This window comes from Euprymna scolopes, chromosome 2, assembly GCF_053919585.1.
Source record: "Euprymna scolopes isolate OS-2025 chromosome 2, ASM5391958v1, whole genome shotgun sequence".
Lineage (NCBI taxonomy): Eukaryota > Metazoa > Mollusca > Cephalopoda > Sepiida > Sepiolidae > Euprymna > Euprymna scolopes.
The window spans coordinates 78861100-78884998 of NC_136483.1; the positions used below are offsets into that span (position 1 = coordinate 78861100).

The 23899-nt window shown below is 30.4% G+C and overlaps 1 protein-coding gene across 1 annotated transcript in view; it reads right to left on the minus strand.

Annotated features, from left to right (window-relative positions):
• LOC145292851 (mitogen-activated protein kinase 14B-like) overlaps positions 1-23899 on the minus strand; it is a 139862-nt gene that overhangs the window by 55396 nt on the left and 60567 nt on the right. Inside the window, exon 2 of the mRNA XM_080138915.1 lies at positions 13685-13814. Coding sequence (XP_079995041.1) covers positions 13685-13814 — 130 coding nt within the window. The remainder of the gene's footprint in view (positions 1-13684; positions 13815-23899) is intronic.

Consider the following 23899-nt stretch of genomic DNA (forward strand, 5'->3'; position numbering starts at 1 on the left):
TTAAAATAAATCATGCCCTTAAATATGAAACCATTTGCCTTAAAATTGTATCCCTAAAATTAAAACAACTTTTTTCTTCTGCAGATTTAGTATTTATCAGAAAAAAGTTTGATTTAGTAACATCTCATTAAAAAAAAAATAAACAGGTAATTCCTTATTGAAAAGAATCCTAAAAAACAATTAAACCAGTAAGGCAATAACACTAATTATAAAGATGCTTTCCATTAGAAAAATAAATGAAAAATCTGTATAAAAAAAAATAATACCTAATAATAGTAATATTTATTTTGCATTGAAAAAATTTATTAAATTCATTAAAATAGATAGTTAATGCCTGTTTGCCCTAAGTTTTGGGGACAAAAATGCTAAAAAAAATTTTGCTCAAAGTTTCTACGATTAATTAAATATTTTATTCAAGTCAAATAATTTTTTTTATTTTAAAAAAAATTTTGAGTATAAGATGGAGGCAAACAAATCTTCCAAAAATTAAAACAAAAATAATTCTAGCTTTTAAAATATCAATGAGCATGATTGATTTTGAGAAAAAAAAAAATGAGTTGTTTAAGATCTGTTGAAAATTGAACGTTACAGCTAAGGGCAGGGTCAAACGAAAGAAAAACAAGCAAATATTTTAGGATATTTTCCAAATTAAATTTTAAAATAATAATAATAAAACACTTTTTGTGTTAACAAATAGGCTTTTAAGATTGCCAAACATTAAATCTGAAAAGATCATCAATTTATTAGGATCACAACTTTGCACTCAGCCATGGCAGCAGAATTTGACACCAGCACTTTTAGGCTGAGTAACCAACCTTACTAAGCAGGACAAATAGTAATTTGTTTTTGTTTTGCAGTAAAAACTAAAATATTTTAATTTTTCTTTATATTTTATTTTTATTGTAAAAAAAATAAAAGATAAACATTTCTTTGGAGTTTAAATAATTTTTTGTTTTAACAATTGTTTTTAAAAAAATATTTTTTTTACAATCATTAAGTAGACACATTGATGTTTTTAAATGTTAGATACAATTAAATTAAGGCTAACATGGTTGAAATAAATGAATGGTTAATAATTAATTTAAGATTAAAAGTAAATGAATATTAACTGGGAATTTAAATTTTAGGTTTATTAGTGTCAAAAATCGATTGGAGGATCCCAATATATTATGTTGTATATTTTCAGCATCCCAAATTCTCTTTAAAAAATTATTAATAATAAATAAATAAAAATTATGTCTTTCTTAAACAATCATGAGATTTTTTTTAAAATTATATTGCAATTTAAATATGCAGTCACAAAGAAAATACCCATAATAATTTAATATTGATTCTTTTTTCTAAGAAAATTTAGTATTTTGTTTTGCTTACTTTATAATAGTAGAAAGAAAACAAATTACTATCCACCGACTTCAGTAAGCTAGGCTATTTTTTTTTTTTTTTTTTTTCAGATTAACACTGGCTTAATAGTGTTGCTGTCACATTCTGTCATTATGGCTTGGTACAAAGTTACATCATTACCCATATATCTTCGATAATGTCAAAAAATGTTTCTTCTAAAAATTCTCAGGAGAATTGTTATTCTAAGAGTAAAGCATTAATATTAATTTGTTAAAGTAGACTTTCAAGTGATTAATTTAATGGATGTATTCACAGACTATAGAATAAGCTATGAATTCTACAACCCTTATTTTAAGTCATTTATACACTAATATTGTTGGGAAAAGGTATAAATATGCCACCCTCCAGCTATAGGTAAAAATGGTAACTTATATTTAATTACAACAGAAATTATGCTTCAGCATTAAATAATCCTTAAAAGATGATATGCCATGAAATAGGCAAAGCACATTTGAGTGATGTTAAATATGTTAAGCTAAATGCATTCATAGGCCATCAGAAATGATCATGGTTGAATTTACTTTTTAAATTAGTACATGCATCTACTTGAAAAGCTATGAGCAAATAAAAATGTTTTTCATAGTCAGAGCAGTGAAATGAGATAGTGGTAGTCAAATCAAATTCATTGGTTATTAATTCAAAATTTCTAAAATTTCAGTAGACATTATCAATTAAAATTGGCACTACGACAGACTAAAAAAAAAAATAATTAAATAAAAATGAGAGCTAATGAAAAATACCTTCAAAAATATCAAAATCTTTGTCATTATTAAATGGTAATAGTTTTGTTCTTTAAAACTACTATTTAATGATGCCAATTGTTTTTGTTTTGTACATTTTCATTAAATCAATCAGTTTCACATGATGCATACATTTTAATTGAATATTTTTAGATTTGTTTATATAAGAAAAATTCACAGAATCTTAAAAACATGGCTGTTCTTTTTAGGATCAAAATCCAGTAAATAATGTAGTTTTTATAAATTACTAATAATGGAAGGAAATTTCTTGGGTGAAAATAGGAGTTAATGAGTTTTTTTTATTTCAGAAGTTGAAGTGTTTGGATACAGCTTTCAATGAGATGCCCTAGTTTGAATTGTACATTAACCAGTTATGTTAAAGTATCATAGAAATATCAACCATTTTGCAGTGGATTTTGAAGTAGAATCTTTGTAATGATTACAAAAACCTTATCAACAATCAGGGTTGTAGAATTCATAACACAAACAAGTGTCACAACCAAATTTTTTAAATGTTTGATTTTGATCTGAAAAGTCTTTTACTTGTAATAATTTATGGATTAAGAAAGAATAAGGACCCCAATGGACTAAATAAAAACAAAAGGACGATTTCAATCGATATCGGTTTGACCTTGACCTTTGCACACATGGTTTCTGAAAAGAAATATAAAATAACAGACTATTTTCGCGATTGCTTCATGGATTTTTGCAACTAAGATTTATGTTTTTATTTAAAAACATGTTTTTTAAATATGAGTTATATGATTTACAAAACCTTTTCTGGTGAACAGGATTTTCCCTACATTAAAAACTGACTTTTTATGCATAATAACATCACAAATGTAATAAACAAGCAAGATTTGAAAAATTACTTTTATTTACAAATCTTTTTGTGACTTATTTTTTATAAATCACAATGTATACATTTTGCGTCTAGATGAATGATAAAGGACAGTTCTGAAAAACATTTTCTGTATGTGTTTTTAATACAATTCAATATTTAATTATTCTTTAAAACATTAACTTTAGCAACAATAAATTAATATTGTTTTTAAATAATATTTTAAAATATTAAACTTTAATTTAATCTGATACCAGTCACATAATTCATTAACAAAAAATCCAAAAGTTGAAGCTAAAATTGTATGAGGCATTAAAAAAAATCTAATCTTTCTAAAAAATACTGTAACAAATAAATAGAACCGTTTTCAAAGATGTGTGTCCATTGATTTTGAAAGACAATCTATCCATAATTGAATAGATGAAACAGCATTGCCTACTTGCAAATGACATTAATTGTGAGTGCTGTAATGCCCATATAAATACCATGATACAACTGAATATTTCGAAGACAATAGTCAATGACATATGCACCATTCCGAGCAATATGTGCAAAATATTTTATTAATAATCTCATAAGACTTGGTGATCCTGGAACAATCGTTCAGATAGATGAATCATGTTTTTCCCACAGACCAAATCATCATCATGAAGAGGCACTCACAAGACATTATAGGTTTTTGACTTCATTGACACAAGCCTGCACCAAGGTACATGAAGATAGTTGAAAAAAGGAATAAAGAAACATTATCAATAATAAAAAAAACATTGTCTTACCAGGAACGACCATTCATAGTGATGAATGGAATGCACATAGTATGATAGAGACTGATTTGAAATTTCCCCACTACACTGTTAACCATTTATGTTATTTTGTGAACCCAAGCAACCAAGTTCATACACAGGCTATGGAAAGTTATTGGAATCCCCATAAACGGTTTATTAAATCAATGCTCAGTTGTAGAAGATCTCACTTAGATTTCTACCTGAAGGAATACCTGTGGCATGAAAGATACTCAGAAAATGTCTTTTTCAAATTGTGTGATACCATCGATGCACAATATCCATTTATTTAAATGTGTTTTGTCCCTACATTCAAAATTTACCTAGTATTTAACTTTATCCTTGTGGGGAAAGCAAAAAAAAAAAAAAAAAAAAAAAAACAGCAAAGTTATTTTTTTATGAAAAATAAGCTATAAAAAGATTTGTAAATAAAATTATGTATTTTATTATTGATTATTATCTGATTTCATCATGCATAGAAATTGCCTGTCTAGAAGAATTTCTCCTTACTACACTTCATCTTTATAGAAAGAAAAGTTATAAAAAGATCTGTAAATAAAATTATGTATTTTTCAAATCTCGCTTGTTGTTTATACTTGTGGGTTTTTAGTGTAGGGAAAAATCCTGTTCCCCACAAAATGTTTCATCTATATATATATATATATATATATATATAAGTGAAAATGTGTGTGTATGTATGTTTGCTTTTTGTGTATGTCAGCAAAAGGCTTTTTTGGTCAGCTTTCTCGGGGGGGGGGGGGCTTTTTAAAACCTTTTATATCACGTCTAAATGATAACATCTACGACTTAACGGGGATCGCGTGTGTATTCAATTTGCCCAACTTTTACCAGCTCGCCGTGTCTTCGAAAAGCGGGGAAACAGTAACTGGCTTGCAGCGCAAAACTAGGTCAAATATCACGCCACTTCCTCGCGTTAGAGAATGGATCGAGAGAAAGAGAGAGAGGGAGGTGTGTAAATTATATTGAGACACGTTGACCGGAATTCAGGATCAGCTGATCGGATTGCGTGTGAGTCACGTGGTCAGGTTAGCTGAATCGTTGAGATTTGGTTTGGACCTAGAAGGCGACAAACGGCTTTACAGACATCTCCTCCACTTCACTGGGGGTGGGAGACGCTGACGTGTACCATGCAAGGCAGAGATTCACTTTCAATCCTTTTGCGAGAAATCTGGAAAGTGAAATAAAAACTATAAAACCAATTCATCGTTTGGAGTGAAATGAATCTTCGTCCCAAAAACAGGTACCGGTCTCCCCTCCAAGACGAGATGAATTCAGACGGACCAACATCCAATACGCAGAAGGTATGTCTAAAATACATGTACCACACACACACACACACAATGGCATATAAACAAATAGACAGAACAACTAGACGATCACACAATGTTAACTCTGATTAGACGATAACACACGATCCCCTTTATGATACAACAACACAACACTCACACCTGTATATTTCACTTTATAATCCTTAACTGAAACTATCAGTTCCTCTCCCCCTTGTGGCCGAGATGGTTAGGTGGCTGGCTTTTTTTTCTCTTTCGTTTCCACCTTCGCGTCAAGACTTCAGGGTTCAATCCTACCTTCCTACTAAAACTTTTTATTTTCTTTTACACCTCCAAACTACCGGCCAACGTTTTTTTAACCTCCAAACACCCAGGCAACGCCGGGTACTCCCCGTTATTCTATAATATAAATCTCATTGTCTGTTTAAATGTATATGTATGTTTGCCTAAAATTTTCGACAGAGGCGACGGATTTTCACAAGATCAGTATCATTTTGAAGCTGAATCCTTCGGATGACAAATATCGAAAAATTGGCCAAAAACATTAATTCATTCACTCTCAACTGTGCACTTTTCTACAGGGAGGGGTCGCTTTTTTCATCAATATTTTCGAAAGTCATCCCCTCTTTTCGATTGACTAGCCTTAATTTAAACCTTCGTCACTTCCGGTTTTGTGATGGACACAACAGCAAACATGTCACTTTTTTTCTTTCTTTTTTTTCATTCTTTTCCACCTTCGTGGTACGGGTTCGAGTCTGCCTTCCTACTACCATTTTTTTTTTTTTTTTTTTGCTCAACACACACCTCCAAACACCTCGGCAACGCCGGGCATCCAGGCTAGTAAATAATATAGCTTAAAAAAATAAATAAAAATATCAATATAGTGTGCCTCATTTTGGAGAACTTGTTTCCTCCCAAAATGGAACACCATGGATTTGAATAGCAGGTTTTTCCTTATTTGAAAAATAAAATTCTGACCAATAAAAAGTTTGGTTTAAATAGTTTTATCAAAAAGCTTTTCAAATATATATATAAAAAAAAACTAGTCTACATAAAAATAAATATTAATTGCGAAAATCCGCTAAACGATCATCTACATCGTCTATTATTTAATATTTGTTTATAGGCGAAAGTCAAGGTCAAAAAGGTATTTATGAAAATCTGTCGTATTTTTCTGTTGACTGGGGTCCTTATTCTTTAATTAATATTAATTTACATGTGATATGTTTATTACTTATAGCATTTCGATTTTAAAGTAAACCAGTATGTTTTTCAAGGTTATCTGAATTCAACATTTTTATTTTTTGTTGGTTGTTTCACGGTATATCAACCTTTTTGGGGTTATTTAATGCCAGATCCAGTAATTTTGTAAAAAAGATTTTATGCTTCAAGTTCTGTATATTCAAATATTTATTCATTAATTTAGTTTGATTGTTTTGTAGAAGAAAATTGCTGTTCTTGTTTTTGACTTTGCAGACATAATTGAGTTTTGCAAAGAAAAAAAAAAGAAAAAAAAAATCAATGTTTAGTACATTTTTGGTCAGGAAGCCAACATCTTTAGACAGTTTGAACTGGTAACACCTGATGCCCGATCAGGTATTACCACTCCAGACTAAAGTGTATCTGGGAACAATGGTAACTAAGGAGCATCTCCATATTTCCCATAGCTCTCAAATTGGGCCTCACCACTGGATTTGTTTTAAGGTCATACCCAGGACCTGTTTGTTTTTGTTTTTTTGTAATGAAAAAAAAAAAAAAAACTAAACAAGTAAAGCATACAATCATTACAGCTTGAATAATGTAAACAACCTTTAATTACAATTTTATTTGTATTTAAGACAAAAAAATAATGAATTTACTTTTAGATATTTGTGAAAAATTGCAATTTCTGCCAATTTTCAGGAAATATTTTTAAAGAAAATTCATTGATTTAGGGCGCATGACCCTTGTCTACAATCATGAAAAAAAATATGTGATACATTTTATCACAATTATTTCTAATCAAGGGCATGAAAATCTTATCTCTTTATGCCAGTAAGGAAGGGATGGAACGGTGGTAATGAGGAGAGTAGATTATTTTTCTATATCCTGTTCTTTCTCTTTAGTTCAAAAAGTCTAGCCATTCCCACAACTCTTTTTCCGCCCACAACCTCCAGAAATTTTCACCACCATCAAACTAGTTTTGTTGCTACAACATTAAAGATTTTAATGCCACACTATTAGCAAATTAAGAGATATTGCTGAGCCAGAAAAGTAATTTTATATGATATTCCAGGGGTGGGGGGAATAAGAGAGGGTTTGGTTTTATTGAGTTGAGACCATAGGACAGATCTAAGGTTTTCAAAAGAAAAAATTATTCAAAGTGCATCCAGTTAAGCTGTGCCTACTGAAATAAAGTCTTAGTCAACTAAATGTGATGTCACAAAAATATCTAAGAAGAGTTTTTTTGGTTGATTTTATTTTTTTAATCATACTTACAAAAATAATGTTCCAGTTTATACTGAATTTTATTTAATGTTATTTTTAAAAGAAAGAAAAGACTTAAAAATTAATAAATATAATTAAAGTATATTGTTACAAGGTTGTTTCGATTTTAATTTTTATTTCTGTAAAATTTTAAAACAATTTTCTTAAAAAAAATTAATAAAGAGCAACACTTATAACTTTGCCTTTTTTCACACTTAAAATAATTACAATATAAAACTTTTTACTGTGTAGAAAATTTTGCTGCTTAATTTTCATGATGTAATTTTTGTGATTTAAGAAGAAACTTAAACACAACAAAAACTGAATTAGGCATAAAACAAATAAATGAAATTTTAAAATAAATAAAATTAAAAAAATAAAATTTAAGAATAAATAAAAAAGGCATTAAAAAAAAAAACTTGGATTAACAAATAAATAACAGGAAAAGGCCATGATGGAAAATTTAGTTGAATCCTTTAAGTTATTCTTTTTTTATTATTATTTGCTTAACTTATTAGTTTTATAATTTTCCTTGTCAGAAAAATGATTTAACAGCATTTTTTTTTTACAATGCTGTGACCCTTGTGACAAGTGTCAACATGACAAAGAAAACCAGCATTTGCTAAAATATCCAACATTATATGCATAACTTATATTTTTTGGATTAAGAGAATGAAGAATTTTCCTGGTACTAAAATCTTGCAACTATTGGATTTTATACTTTAGAAAATAGTACAACTGAAATAACTTGTAAATTATATTAGAAAAGAAAGAACTTATCTGCATTGATTAAAAATTATTTGTTATACCTTTGTTAAAGTTTTAAACATCTTATATATAAACAAGCAATGTTTAGTTTATAGTAAGAGAATTTTTTTTTTTTTGCAAATATAAATTGATCAAGTAGTTTTATTTTTAAAGAAAATCCAACTTTAGTGAAGCGGCTGTCTTGTATGCCAAAAACAAAGAGAGATAACTCAATAATTCAAACTTGCAAGATTTATGTTGTAATGCCTACAAATTCCCATAAAATCACTTAAAAATGATTTTCTTTATTAAAAATAGAATCACTCGATCAATTTATGTCATTTTTGGAATATGATATTCTTGTTTTGTCACAGTTAAGTACATTATAGGCACAGCCAAAAATGGTAAAAAAAACAAACTATTTTTTTTTTTTTTAAACAAAATAAAATCTATTAAAATCCATTATTCTTGAGAAACTTTTTTTTTTTCCAGAAAGATAAACGCCTGAATTTTATTATATGAAAAGCAGAAAAATATAAAACTTTTTCTACTATTTTTAATAGAATTTTAAATTTTCCAAAAAAATTAAAAAAAAAAAAACAAATAAAAAACACCATTCACTGCCATTTTTGTCTCTATGAATAACATTTTTTTAAAAGGTTTTTTAATCAATTTTTTATGTTTTTTTTTGTCTAAATAAGATTCAGAATGATTTGCTATAAGTATATGCAAAAATATTATAACATAAGTACCTGAATTTCAATTAATTCCATCTTTTATCTTAGTCTATAGATTTCACGTGGCGAATTTAAAAAATCCAAAATGTAATGATAGTTTCGAAAAAAAAATCTATGGTAGCCTTTACATGAATAAATGAAGTCATTTAATCCTGTAAATTTCCATGTATTTTTACATTTGTTTTAATGATTAAATGAAGAATCAATTTTATAAGGGTTTAATTCTTTTTTCATAAGCGATACATATTTGTTGCCTACATAACCTCCGGAGTTAAGAAACCATGAGGCTGGCCAATACCAGATGGGCGTCTATTTTGGGAATACTGCGTCTAGTATCACGCTTGGTCGTTTTGACCCTGTCTTGCCATTAGAAATAAGTGTTCAGGAAGAGAGAGTGTGCTAGATGCAAGTCCTCCACACTTATTACTAAGTGCAGTGCAAGTCACAGCAAAAAGGAAAAGGGAGAGATAACTGTTTATAAATACAAACAACTGTTTGTAGCCCTTTATGGAGGCACTATCATAGTTGAGGAAATATCACAACAAATTGCCAAAAGAAATCATTGTATTTTTGGCAAAATGCGCAGTTATTTATTGATTTTTTCTTTTTAGTATCGATTCTTCAAAGCAACGTATATTAGCACTATATGGCTCACTAGAAGAAAATTATTAAATTTATTTTTAAAGATTTAAAAGTAGCATTTTTTTGTAAAAATAATGAATATATATATATATATATATATTGCTAATCTGAAAGAATAATTATTATTAACATATTCAATGAACTTCACACTTCAAAACACAAAAGATGAAAAATTAAACACATTCAAAATTCGGATTTTCAACTTTAAAGTCTAATACATGTACAGTTGTTTTTTTTTATCTACAATACTCACCCTCCCCACTGATTATTTTAAGCATATTTGTAACCACAAATAAAGAAGGGGGTTGTAAGAAAAAAAATAAAAAATAAATTTATATATATATATGATTATGAAAAAAAATTACACAGAGTTCATTCTTCGCTTAACAACCGGTGAAAATTTTGTATTGATTGGATAGTTACTTGATTTTTGGTAGATTTTTAAAGAGAGACTCCATCAAAAAAACTACTTACTCCCTCCTTCCGTTTTTGCCATTATATAGATTTTTCTTGTTTTTTGTTTTTAATATTGGGAGAATTCTGAAGAACCATATTTTACATATATATTGAAAATAAAACTATTCATATTAAAAAATCAGTTATGTAGGTTTGGAAAATTTCTTAATATAAAAAATTAGAAACTATTTGAAAATTTATTGAGAAGCTTTTAACAAATATTTTACTTTTGTAAGCTAATTGTTTGAGGAAGAATAGTTATACTATTTTATTATTAAATGAGCGAAACAAGGGGTTTCATACTTTCTCAAGTTTTAATTTTGCTCAACATTTTGACACTGTCAACAAAAATGCTGAGTAAATCTGCTTGTGACATACAAGTTTAAAAAACATTGACAGATTAGTTTGGTTTCGATGTCAAATTCTTTTGGGTTATTTAATGCCAAAACGATACCTATTGGCAACAATTAGCTCAACAAAAATCACTATTTTAGCTAGAGTTGAAAAGAAATTGTGGCTTTATACCATCCCAACAATATTAGGACATGATTAAATATGGTGTATCCAATTCTATAGTTGGCAACAGTATCCATTAGATCAATCATGCACCACATAAAGTAGACGTAGAATCAATAGCATGTGCCTTGCCTTTATCAATCTGATGAACACAAATTGGATAATTCAGTCACAATATGTGATCGATTATTTTTGTTTATTAACGAGACACCACTTATGAAGGCCAAATGCCACTTGAGAACAAGAGTTAATGAGATGGATTGATTGTCAGTTGAACAATGAAAAATATCATGAGATGATTGAAAATGATGAATGGGATGATTTATGATGAGTACTTTTTAACATTAGATTTGAAGACTATCGTATTGTAGTCTGTAGGAGAGCAGTCCCAGAGTAATGCGTTTCATAGATAGAAAATTTGTGGGAAGAAATTTTATTACCAAAGTGACAAAACTTCTGAATAACCTCGCTATTAAAATATACTTTTTTTTTTTTTAATTTTTTTATTTTGTTCTAGCTCAGGATGGGGCATCCTAACAGGTGCCAGACATTCACCTGCTATCTCAGACATTTTAACTGTGAGATCTTTTTAAGATTGTAACTTAAGATTTTTTACACTTCTTACAGAAAAACTGGTTATCATCTCTCAACCTACTAGTAATTCCAGGATATTTATTGTATTAAAAAAAAAAAATGTTCTCTGAAAAGAAATTTTGTAATAAAAAAAAGTTATTTTGCATTAAATTTGTAGGATAGTTAATCTTATAATAGTTGTTGAAGTTGTCAAGAGCAGATAAGAGAAATATTTAAATAGAAATATATTAAATGGTAGGTGATTGTTTTGTTCGTTACAAAAAGAAAAAAGGAAGAAATGGAGAAAACACTGCTGATTTAATTCTATCCGTAAGAAATGGTTTACTTTTTAGTTTCTGTATTTCTTCAGAAAAAAAATTCATTTTCATGGTAATGTATTTCCTCATTTGAGGAAATTTGTTTTGACTATTTTACTCAAAAGAAATACCAGGTAAAAATGTTTACCGCATAACAATACTTTCTAAGAATAAATTATTGCTTTTCCAACAGATAAATAATTATTAACACAGATAAGGGAAACTCATTTATAAATATAACCAAAAAAAAATAATAAATTTGCCTGGTTGTTGATGATGTGTCTGTGTATATGATTTTTTTTTTTCTGCAATTAGTAGAAAATTAAATTAGCCCCACCCAGTTCCTCCTTAAAGAAAAGGCCTGACATTGCTAGTATGGTAGTAAAAGCGAACATTTAAACACAAATGCTAAACATTAAAGTCAATAAACAGAACTATTTATATTAAAATCAAAACAACCATTGAATAAAAAGCTTAATTTAATAAAATGTTATTCTTGCAAATATTCACATCAGTTAATCTAACTTAGATTACATGTACATAAAGAGATAGAATGTTTGCATTGTATAAATGCAAATTACTTTGAAATGAGCTTTTTTGATCCCAAGAAAGTTTAACTTTTGCATTTATATATTTCACTTTTTAAAGGTTCACAATGAGAAGTTTAAGATTGCTTTAAAAAGCAATGAAATTTTATGCAAACACTTCTATTAAAAAATCTATACATCTATAAAAGTGAAATTGTCTCTGTGTGTATGTGTCTACATTTCCCTACCAAACTACTCTGTCAATTTTCAGTCTACAGACTTGAAATTTGACATAAGGGGTATTTTGAGATTTGGGAAAATCTTTTTAATCGGTTTTTGGCCAGAAATTTGGCTGTCAAAGGGTTAAAGTTCAACAATTTGACCTTTGAAAACTCTACCAAACTCCTCCCCAATTTAGGGTGTACACACTTGAAATTTTAAATTTAGGTTACCTGGACATGAGTCAAACTTTTTAATTTTATATATATATATATATAAGTTATGAACAGTACATAGGGCCAGAGCAAAGCCGGGCTGAACTGCTGGTATAGAACAAAACTGGGATAATTATAAAAGCTACAATTTACTTCACAGATGAAGATTCTCACTTACAGACATAAAACCCAATATAATAATTAGATCTGTGATAAAGTTGTACTTTTAATTACTCTATCTTTCTTTTAAGTTAGAAAATCAATTCAGTAAATCTAGTATTTTATATAGCTACGCTCAATAGTATGTTGTATATATATTTTTTTTATAAACTCATTTTGTCATGTTTGTATAAATAAAAATGATGATATATATCTATATAATTATAATAGTCAACATTTGTTTCTTTAAAGCTTTTTAATCACAGAAAATACATTAAATATTCTGAAATTTCCAAATTACATTGGAAAAAAATCCATTTTAATTAGTTTAGTCATAATTTGCAATTAACTGAGCAAATGACCCACTTTTTTTTTTTTTTTACTTTGTATCTTCAGCTTTTTATTTTATGCACTATCACTGTCCTGTACTTATTAACAATAAGTTAATGTCTTTATGGTTGCATTTTTAAAACCTCCTCCTTTCCTCTCTATTCACGACAATGGTAAGAAAAGTTTAGTACTAATACTTAACCTCTCCTTAGAACAAGTCTTTGGGGGCGCCTCCTTCACCCATCTTTGCATCTTTGTGGTTTTCTGGGTTCTAAAATAACACTTTAAAAAATGTGGCCACCTTCAGTGTTTGGGAGAAGGATCATAAAAGTGCAAAACAATGCCTTCAAAATTTTTTTTTTTTTTAAATTTCAATATTTTTTTTCATTAAATTTAAAAAAATAAATAAATTAAAAAAAAAAAAAAAAAAAAAAGTACTGTTCTAAACTAAGAGCTCATGGGATCAGCGCTTAACACCAGTTTTAAGTCAAACAGATGGCTTGATCTAATTCCATAAGAGGACATAAGTTTTTTACTAGTAATACAATAATTTAATTAATAAACCACCCAACCCAAATTTGTTATTGTTGACATCTAATCCTGTTATCTAAAAATTCCAATATCTTTAACAATACTGTTTTTATTCCATGCTTGTTTCGATAAACATGTTTGAGGGGGGAGGGGGTATTATTAAAATGATACTACTTACATTTTCATGTTCCATGTATCGCAACATGCGAATTTCTCTGTAGGTCCTCTTGGCATGAATGGCCGATTGGAATGGACGGCCAAATTTCTTGATGGCAACATCCTGCATCCGTGTTGAATCAAAAGCCGAACTAAAGAATAGCAAAAAAAAAAAAAAAAAGTAAAATATGTTTAACGTTCATGGTTATAAAATGGTAATAAAAGATACTGGCTTTTCTTTTTCTTGTTTTTTTTTTTTTTTTTTTTTAAGAAATCGCAAAGTGGTTAATAAAAGAGACAAAGGCAAAATGAAGTGATCAAAACAAAAATAGAGATACTAATCAAAATGATTAATCAAACCAGTTGTACACATGGAAATTTCTCCAAGGAGTTAGAATTAGAGTTGTCAAAAGTATTAATATTTCAATTTTTTTTATAGGTTTTAAAATATGACATACTAGCATGGGTGCCCGGCGTTGCCCGGGTGTGAGGTGTATGCTGAGCAAAAAAAAAAAAAAAAAAAAGGGTCAATTTTTTTAAAACTTTGACCCCTATTATGACCCTTTAACATTTATTGTTTAAGGCTCTAATCAAGTTATTAAGTTAGATCCATGTCCAACGAACCTATATCTAAAATTTCAAGTGTTAGACAAAAAATTGTTGGAGGAGTTCGGTAGAGTTCTCAAAAGTCAAATCGTTGAGCTTTGACCCCTTAACAGCCAAATTTCTGGCCGAAAACCGATCACATAGATTTTCCCAAATCTCAGTACCCTGTATATCAAATTTCGAGTCTGTAGACTAAAAATTAACAGAGTTATTGTGTAGGGAAATGTACACAGACAGATACACAGACATGTTCACTTTTATAGATATACTAGCATGGGTGCCTGGCGTTGCCCGGGTATTGGGAGGTGTATGTTGAGCAAAAAAAAAAAAAAAAAAGAAAAAAAAAAGAAAAAAAAAGAAAAAAAAAAAAAAAAAAAAAGAAAAAAAAAAAGCGGTCAATTTTTTTAACTTTGACCCCTATTATGACCCCTTAAAATTTATTGTTTTGGGCTCAAATCAAGTTAAGTTAGATCTATGTCCAAGGAACCTATATCTAAAATTTCAAGTGTTTAGACCCAAAATTGTCGGAGGAGTTTGGTAGAGTTCTCAAAAGCTCAAATCGTTGAACTTTGACCCCTTAATCGCCAAATTTCTGGCCGAAAACTGATCACATCAATTTTCCCAAATCTCAGTACCCTGTATATCAAATTTTGAGTCTGTAAACTTAAAATTGACAGAGTTATTGCATAGGGAAATGTAGACACACAGACAGATACATAGACACGTTCACTTTTATAGATATATAGATTATGTTTAATACCAAAGCCATAAAAATTATGATGCTGTGGAGAAAAATAAAAATTACATTAATTTTGCATGGCTTAATATTTTACAACTCATTTAGCTCTTTGACCTCTCTTCCTTTCACTTGATCAGATTTTTTACCTAGTGTTCATTTCAACTTCTATTCTTTCCTGCTTTCTCTCACTCTTTTTCTTATTGCCTTTTCTTCTAGTCTCCCTTGGTTGTTTGATTGAAAAGATTGTCACTTTTTTAAAAACATTTCTTATCATTTTGTTCAAACTAGGGATGGGGCATCCTACTGGATACCAGTCATTCACCCGTTATCTCATACACTCCAGCCAAGAGATCTTTTTAAAATTCTAATTGTCCCTTTAAGAGCAATTGTTTGAATCTTTCTTGCATTTAGTTCACCAAGTATATTTGCTAGGTAGTTTTTGAAATTTTTTTCTGTGAGGTCAGTTGTTCCTATCATTACATTTCCTGGGGTTTCATTTTTTACTTCAAAGTTTTCAGAAATCAAGCCCCCCACCCCTTTTCTGGAGATTAACACTTGATCTCTATATGAGATACATAGATATTTGAATATTTAATTAAAGTTCTCTTTTACTGCTCAAACACTGAGCTAGTAGAGAATTTGAGAACATAATCTTTCTCTCCCCCATTGATCATTTAAATGTTATAGTATATCTTTCTTATAGTCTGTTCATCTTACTGGATTCCAGCACAAGTATTCATCTTGTCTGCTTCGTACTGTTACCATAGGCAACATCACCTGGAGAAGGTGCACCATTTCTTGTAAAAGCCAGTGTGGGTTAGACATACCAAGATCTTATTTGAGCAGTGAATACAATGTGCTTTTGAACAGTTAGGATTTACTTGTAGGGAAAAGTATCCTCATGTCAGGTTGTCCTGACAAACTCTTGTACAGAGAGACCTTAGATATTCAAGGACAGTGTCTAGTAGGCATTCAAGTTCTCTCCTAGATTACTGGAATGTGTGTGTGAGAGAGAGATGAAACTGTTCAAAAACCATCAAATAGCATGTAATATAGATATGTATGGAAGATGATTTCTTCTAAATAACATTTCACTCAATAAATGTCAGGCTTGACATATAGATGGCATTAATAAGTTTTTTTTAAATCCATATGATTTTTTATAAAGTACTAACCTTCAAACAGCATGTCAAAATTTGAGTCCAATCAGATTATTAGTTTACAAATTACAGTTATTAAAATGAAACTATTACTGTAAATTTTCAAAGCAATGAAAAAACTGAGTTTAATGTGTTGATAAAGCATTTCTTTTTGACAGGAAAATACTATTAAGGCAAAGCAACTGCTTGATAAGTGTTATTCAGACTGTTTCATCAGAAACAATGGTTAAGAGGTGGCATGCTGACTTTAAACACATTTGTATAGACATTAATGGTACTGAACGTTCAGGTCGCCCAAATTCAGCAATTATTCAGAGAAAACACTAAAAAAAAGTCCACAGACTCGTTTTGGCTGATCATAAATTGAAGTAGCATAAGGTAGCAGAGGAAGATATAAGACAATATATTCAAAAATTTGCATGAACATTTTTCAATAAGAAAGCTCTGTTTAAAGAGTGTGACATGTTTGCTCATAATCAATTAAAAACAATAACGCATTGATGAGTCAGAGCATTGTTTGCAACTATTTCAATGCAATTCCTATGAAAGAAAAAGATTTTATTTGCGTGAAAAAAAAAAAAAAAAATTAAACATGGATCTGTCCCTTTAAATAATGTTCCAGTGAAAATTTTATGAATTTACAGAAATGTTATAAAATGCGCAGTAATCTCGGAAGATGTAAAAACACAATGAAAATTAATCTAATCCAGAACACATGTAGTCAAGATAAATGAAGCAACAAATTTGAATAACTTCATATACTGGCAGTCATTTGCAAAAATGTGTATTTATAATAAACGGAATGATGTCATTATTTAATTCTATCTGTTGCCTTTCCAATGAAAATAAATGGTGAATCGTCTGCAGGTTATGCTATGAAAACAATTATTGGGTTAAATAAAATATGTAGTTGATGAAATTGATTGAAATTGCTTTTTCATTGTGTGAATAACACAAATTATTCAAACTAATGTTCTCACCGTGCATGTTATCTTAACAATATTTCGGCTGATGTAACCTCCAACCTTTTCAGATACATCTTGCCAAACTCAGGAATCTTTCTAATAGAACATTTTACGAGAGTAGCTAGCTCTTGTTCAGTCAGACATGACAGATAAAAATCTTAATTCATAACTGTGTTCTTAGTATCGCTTGCATTTCAACCTCCCAAAATCTGTCAGAGCTCATTATACTTAGCACTTTATCCGTTACATCCTATGTCCTTGTGAAAGTTACAGCAGCCAAAATGTTGTGAGAATAACATCAAAGACAAGAACAGTAATCCGAATAATCCAAATAGTAGATTGTAAAATTCCATAATTTACTGACAAGGTAGAATTAAATATTGATTTGCCAGATGCAATGCTATTTAGGTTGGATGGCAAGAATTTTACAACATATATATATATATATATATATATATGCATGCATGTGCATTTCTACTGTATACCACTGATTTTTGTTGGACACAAAAGTTTGTGTAAGCAATGTTATTAAAAGAAATTTGTATATAATTATCTTTGAGCGGGGAAACAATCAACAAAGAGAAAAATGTATATATATATATATATTAAGCTTACCATAAACCTAGCAAGATAATTGACATTTTTCAAGCAATGCGTAAAGTAAATGTGTAACCAGATAAGTGTTTTTGGCTGCAAATCTCCCACCCCATTGTGTACAGTCTCTCGCCTATTTTAAGTCAAACTGGATTAGAAATGGTTGCCAAAATCGGAAATGGTCAATAAATTTATAAAAAGGTATAAATATTATGATTGCACACAAATACATAAAGAGTCATAAAGAGAAGGACAACTATATGTGCACATAGAGGCTATGGAAGGTTGCTGTAATTAATTGCAAACGGAGTTATAACCATACTTAAAGGAGGAGGGAGAGGGGGTAAATAAAAAGGTTTTTGTAGCAAAGTGTAAAAATAGTGTTAAAAACTAACTTCTATATGAGGCTAAATTAAGCAGAAGAATTAAATTTTAAAAATTAGGTTTGGGAATTAAGCTGATATCTATTCATAGAAGTACATAGCAAGAATGTTAGAGTTCCTGGGAATTAGTAACAAAAATGATCAAATACGTTTTTTGAGCCTTCCATCATCCTATAGGGGTTGGAAGGAGAAACTGCAGTTCATCTAGATGTAAGTTACTATAAAGATTACTGCAAAAAGTAAAACCAAATCCCAGAGTAAATAATGGAATTATTGTCATTCTTTTTAATTGCTTGTTTTTTTTTTTTTTTTTTACAAAGGCATCACCACATTATCAAGGCCCAGAGGCCACTCAAGGATAAGGGTTAAAGAGTGTACAGTAGAAATTGTATTACATTTTAATTTTTTTTCTAATGAGCAACCACTTATCAAGGCTAAAGACCACAGAAGAATAAGAGTTAATGAGGGATAACTTGATAGTTGAATAATAAGTACTATGAGAGGATAGAAAACCACCAACTCACAACAGTTGAAACCACAAAACACTTTCTTTTTGTTTTTTAACCTTAATCAGAAACATTGTTTATGGAACGTCAGGACTAAAAATACAAAGTAGGGGGAAACGAGAGTTATGAGGTGGCTAAAAATAAACCCAAGGTTCACTTTCTCCTTCCAGCCACCAAGAAAGCAAAGATCAACATCTCTGCAACTATCTCCATTGCTGAGGATGTTACTATTCAATCAATCGCTACGTTTTAATGAAAGAGATGAACAGTAGTTTCTATTGATGAAGGGGACAAACAATTTGTGGGGATCAAAGAAATTCCTCACACTATACTACATCTTGTGCTTGAATTAACATATTAAATGTTGAATTTTTATTCATATTGCAGTTGGACAGATCTGCTAGCATCTGAACGGTTTGATTACTTGATGCATATGAATATTGCTGTATATTTAATATACTTTAAAAATATACAAACTAGTTCAGCCTAATTTGCATATTTGATGGCAAACATAAGGCTCTCTTTCTTAATATTTTTTTGTAACAAAACAGTTCTGGTAATAGATTTTTCAGCAAACTTACATTGCAATGCATCATATTAGATATGAATTGAATCCTAAGCACTCAGCTGCAGCCATGTCACTGACTTTTTCTGTTTTTTTTTTTTTGACATGTTAAATTCCAATTACCATCACAGGAATTGACAGAATATATGTAGCTGCAATTCAGAAATAGGTGTACTTAAACTTTTCAGAGGTTTAAAATATTAATTTTGTGTTTGAATTTTTAAACAATTGCATTTTTTTTTTTTAATTCCGAGATAAAATACTGCAGACTCTAAGATGGAGGAGGGGTTTCTATGATCCACACACCTAAATCAAAATGAACCGAGCTAAATATTCAAGACAACATGACGAAATCATATTTGGGGCGGAGGGGAACTCTCAAGTCCACAAATTCTCAGAAACGAGATGAATAAATCCCAGCCACAACATAAATAATAGAAGCATCCAACTATAAAGTTGCATTAAACGAAATCTGTTTTTCAAGTGGCATAATCAAATTTTATCTTTTAAACATTTTTTTCTCTTTAACTTAAAATCACTTATGGAATATTTTCAAACACTAAAAAAAAAAAAAAATAAAAGACACTAGATGTTCATGTGGTAATCTAATTGAGATAACAATTTACATTATAAAATCATGGTCAAGGGATCACATGACGAGTCACTTCTAAAGATGTGTAGAATGCCTGTTCCAACAACAGTAGCACCTGAGAAATGATTTATAAAACACTCCATGTTTACTTGGTTGAAATACTTGGTGCTGATTGGATCAAAATATTCGACCTCAATCAGTTGCCTATACCGGACTTCAGCTAACAGAACTAGGAATTTGTTAGTATTAATTATATAACTATGTAAGAAAGTGTACATGTGCTGTCCTCATAGCCACCGACAACCCCATCTTTCCACAGAAACCTTTTATTCACAACACTGTTACTAAACGCTGCACATATTCTTGGTGTGAAAACTAACTAGAACACTTTCACCATCTAAACTTTAAAATATTTGTTAACTCTTATCTTAACTCATTACTATTGTTTGTTTAAAATGTAAATAAAACTGATATATTATGCATAGATTGACTTTTTCTTTTATTACTTTTGGCAAATGCCTTTTCTACTACAGATGCACATCCACATCTAAAACAAAGATGAACCTGCGTAGAGAAAAGGAAACGACTGGTAGGATTATTGTTTATAATGATAGTCATTGCAAATTTAAAAGTACTTAAATTTCAATTTAACAAGAAAATGTTTATTGAAGTCTATAAAAAGAGTGATAAAAAGATTGTAAATTCTTATAAAAAATTGTTTACTAGCAAGAGAAAACTTTGAATCTCAGTCATACATTTTCTGCTCTTATTAAAAACTAATTAAAAAAATAATTCTGCACAAGCTTTCTTACCTACTGAAATTACTAATTTCCCACATTCCAGGACTCCTCCTTACCTCACATCCAGACACATATTAGTTGATCACAGTATGCCAAGGCCACAGTCTATGCTAGTAAGTGTTAAACTACTTTCAAACTTATGGTACACAGTGTTGCCAAGCATTCCTTCAAGCACTGGCAAGGTTCAGTGTGATATAGCTGTTATCTCCATACAATAATATGTGTCGGTTTCAATATGATTATTCCTTTGCTTAAAACGCTAAAAGGGTGGGTAATTCATTCAGAATATATTCATGATTATGTAAGAGCATCAGCAGCAGCTAACTCAAACTATTAGTACTGTAAAAAGATTTTTGCAAGTGAATTTATGAAAATGATCTATATAATAATACACTGAGGCAATTTTATGTTCATACATCCCCCTTTTAAAGATGAGATCGCTAATACAATGCAATTTTTTTTTTAATTCCATCTATAGTATCTGTTCTGTTCAAAGATGGCATAATAACATTGAGTCACCATTTACACCGGATGTCTATAGAATGGAAATGTATTACATACTTTACAAGGGTTTTGAAGAGACCCCCCCTCCCCCCATGATAACTAGATATATTCTGAAACTATATAAACCAGAGTTCTTAGTTAAGTATGTCTCAGTTTAAACAAAGGTGATACAAAAATATCGTGAGGTCAGTGCTCAGTCCAGATGTCTATAGAATAGAAATATATTAACCTCCTACAAGTGCGAAATTTTCACAGGGTCCACAAGTAGATATTTAATTTTTTGAACAAGCATTCCTTTAATAGTCTTATTTTTCTTTACTTTTCTAAATGTCCAAGCTTGATAGTATGCGATTTAATCTTTACAATTACAATTAAAAAACACATACCTGCATAGTTCTTGAATGATAAAATAAAAACATATACAATGAAAAAAACATGCAACAATTTATTACGGTATGATACGTGCATTCATGTACAGATAAATGTGTTTTAAATGTAATCGGTATACATTCAAGATAGATAACAACTGAAGTCCCTGGGCTCCAAAATCAACAAAGATTAGACCATTCCTGTAATTCCCTGTTAATTGCAGTATACCGTCAGTTTTATGCAGTTCTAGGAGGCTCACTCTCCCAGGCTTTGCCTTCTCTTTTTGAGAAGACAAGAGTTTATTGGTAATTGCCTGAGGTGCCCTGTCACAAATGCCAATTTTTTTTTTAGATTTTCAAAAAAATATGTAGGAATAGCCAGGTACTATTACAATTTGAGGAACTTGCTTGAGACACTGTGCCTGGAACTTGATTCCCGATTAGGACAATGAACCCCAACTCCCCCCATTTCCTAAATATTTCTCTCACAAACAGAGCAAATAGCTTTGTTAGCATGCTACTTATGTTCACCTGATTCGTTTAGATCATTATTGTAAAATTGTTGCATAATATACTTTTATTTAATTTCCCATCTTTATTATCCTGCTAAGATATATTAAATAAAAATAAAATACAAATTTCCAAACATCCACAAAAAGACCCCACTACTAAAGTACTGATTACAGGTTGAAAACAAATAGAAACCTAGCTGAACACGTGTAGTTGAAACTTTTGTGGAAAGAAAGCCTCTTACTTTTAATTACTTACTTAATAAGTATTGTAAAGTTATTGCTTATTCACCTAAACTTAATTTCCTGCCCTTAATTATTGATATTTTTTCACTCTTTCTGAAAATTATAAATTATCATTCCTTGACTAGGTGTATGTTTAAATATAAGGCCTATACTGGCTGTACACATATGGTTACTTATATATGATACTAAAATAACTGGCACAAATTGTTTTCTAAATGTCGAATTAAAAGGACTAGTTACTTTGCCTCCAAGACAACTGCTTGTGTCTGTTTTGCATGATAAACATTATTCCAAATCCTTATACTACTATACCTTACCAAAATCCCAGGAAATCCCAATGTATATTAATACTGTATTCTTGTAATTATATCATCTCTCCTGTTCCAGCTCGACAAATAGCCAATTGCTCTTCTCCCCAAGCTGCTATAAAAATCTCAAGCTTTGCACGTACCTTGGGTTTAGCTTCTGGTCCTTAATTCTAGAAGGCTGACCTTTAAAAATCTATACTAAACATCTACAGTATAGGCATGCATTATCTTATAACATATCTATATTCTATAGCTTAACTATAAGACGGATAATTATTAGTCATAGTTTGTACTTATACTCAAAGTGATCTATATTAAGTAGCAACTCTATATCTCTTTCCCTTAAATGGGCCAAAGTACTGGTGATTTACATGAAAACTAACACCTGAAACTCATTTCAAATCGTACCCTAACTCTTTATACTATAATTTTTCCAATATATTTATTAATACTCAAACTATATTTAATCCTCACTGAACTCTAGATATTAAACTTAAATCTACACCCCATATTCATGCATACCCATCACCCGTGTTTCCACTCAAAACGTGTGAAAAACCACATCTTTCAATCTTAATCCTATTCTGAGGAGCGTAACGTCAAAGCAGATACTAATTATCTTTGATACTAACTCGAGTAATCCTAACTACCCATGCAGGGGCAGGCATAGAAATACCTGGCTTTGAAATCAGGCTGATCTGTGTAGATCTTGTCAGGTCATCCATCTAGGAGAAGGAAAACTTTGGTGTTAAACCTGTGCCACTGACCTCATACATCTTGACACCAAACAGGGGAGAGAGGCCTCCTCAGTCCTGGTCGACAACCTCCCTGGAGCTGGTGACTCAATCAAATCACTGGTTTGCAAACCTAAATTGTTTAAGAAGTAGATAGGCTCTGCCTTTCACCTGGCTTCCATACTCCTTCTTTGCCTATTAGCCAGGAGCAGAGGTGCGATCACAGGGACTCATTAGAGACACCCAGTGCTTAATCTTGTTTCCTGACTAGAGCAATGAATGCTCTGCACCCCCCCCCTCCACATTCGCTTCATTCTCTTCCTTTAAACCTGGGCATTTTGGGAGTGCTTGTTTACCATGTATGCTAACATGATTGGACCAGGCCACTCTTGTCTAACAGGTTTGAGGCTGCCGGTTACATAGTTGGTCTGGCTGTTGTATTTTGGACTGACAGTATAGGAACCCTAATTCTTTGGTAGTGCTTAAAGTGGCTGCTCTATCATCAGTTGTATATCATGATGTTTGTAGTGCCATGTTGCGTATGGAAAGGGACCCTGCACTCTGGTGGGCATTCCCGAGACCACATTCCTGTGGATGATGAGTCGGCTAATGGTCTACTTGTGTTGCATGATGGTGACTATGCACATCTGCTTTGTCT